The sequence below is a fragment of the Cyprinodon variegatus genome, unplaced genomic scaffold (assembly GCF_000732505.1).
Source record: "Cyprinodon variegatus isolate N-32 unplaced genomic scaffold, C_variegatus-1.0 Scaffold247, whole genome shotgun sequence".
In the NCBI taxonomy this organism is placed as follows: domain Eukaryota; kingdom Metazoa; phylum Chordata; class Actinopteri; order Cyprinodontiformes; family Cyprinodontidae; genus Cyprinodon; species Cyprinodon variegatus.
In genome coordinates, this window is record NW_015150700.1 from 930,572 (window position 1) to 931,684 (window position 1,113).

At 35.2% G+C, this 1,113-nt stretch overlaps 1 protein-coding gene across 1 annotated transcript in view; it reads left to right on the forward strand.

Annotated features, from left to right (window-relative positions):
- LOC107089315 (sodium channel protein type 4 subunit alpha B-like) overlaps positions 1-1,113 on the forward strand; it is a 58,434-nt gene that overhangs the window by 32,159 nt on the left and 25,162 nt on the right. The window contains exons 6-7 of the mRNA XM_015382038.1: positions 367-495; positions 677-768. Of these exons, the coding sequence (XP_015237524.1) occupies positions 367-495; positions 677-768 (221 nt within the window). The remainder of the gene's footprint in view (positions 1-366; positions 496-676; positions 769-1,113) is intronic.

Consider the following 1,113-nt stretch of genomic DNA (forward strand, 5'->3'; position numbering starts at 1 on the left):
AGTGTAAATTGTCTTGTTCCATTGGCAAAATGTTTCTTTTACCTCCTCAATTCAAGAACAAATGCACTTATTTTAAGAAAAAATGACATATAGATTTAGATTTTTTGCAGTGTGTGGTTATTTTTTCACCTCCTAGAAAAGAAAATGAAATATTCACATATTTAATATCTGTAAATATTGGCTATAATAGTAGCAATAGATAAGATAGATAGATCAGATAAAAATATTTGCCCCAAATTTTAGATTGTTTTATTCCTACAGAAAATCAAACCCAGAGGTCTGACCTCTGACCTGTGTGTAATATTCAAATAGATACTGAGTATGTTGGGTCCTTGTCTCAGATGATGTCTTTTTGTTGTTGGACAGATACGTGTTCACAGGCATCTACACGTTTGAGGCAACCATCAAAGTTTTATCCAGAGGATTCTGTATGGGAGACTTCACCTTCCTGAGAGACCCCTGGAACTGGCTGGACTTCATGGTCATCAGCATGGCGTAATAATAAAACTGCCTGGACCTTTTCTGTTTTTTATTCTTCTGAAAGCTAAAAACAAATTCTTTATTAAATCCTAAAGTTGATGTAGCAATTTGTTTAGTCTGCTGCATGTCACAATTGTGTATAATGATAATATTGCTAAAGATGGTTGTATTGATGAAGAATTTCTCTGTTTTACAGCTACCTGACAGAGTTTGTTGACCTAGGAAATGTTTCTGCACTGAGGACATTCAGAGTTCTCAGGGCCCTGAAAACCATCACAGTAATCCCTGGTTAGTATGTCTGTTTCATTTAAAAAAAAAAGTACATTCTTTCTGGTAGGATTCAGGATTTGGCTTTGATATGTAGGACTTCAGAGGTAGGAGAAAATGGTTCCTGGTATCTAAAGGCACAACTTCTTGGGTTCTTATCAAGATAAAGGGCCAATTTCACAAAGCTGGTTTATCAAACTCAGACTTAAATCCTAAACTTTGAATTGAGTTAGCCTAAGGTTGGAAACTCTGAGTTTTCAGTTTAGAACGGCTAAGCAGAGATGGCAAAAGTACTTACTTTCCATACTTGAGTAAAAGTACAGATACTTGTGTTAAAAAATACTCTGGTAAAAGTGGAAGTACTGA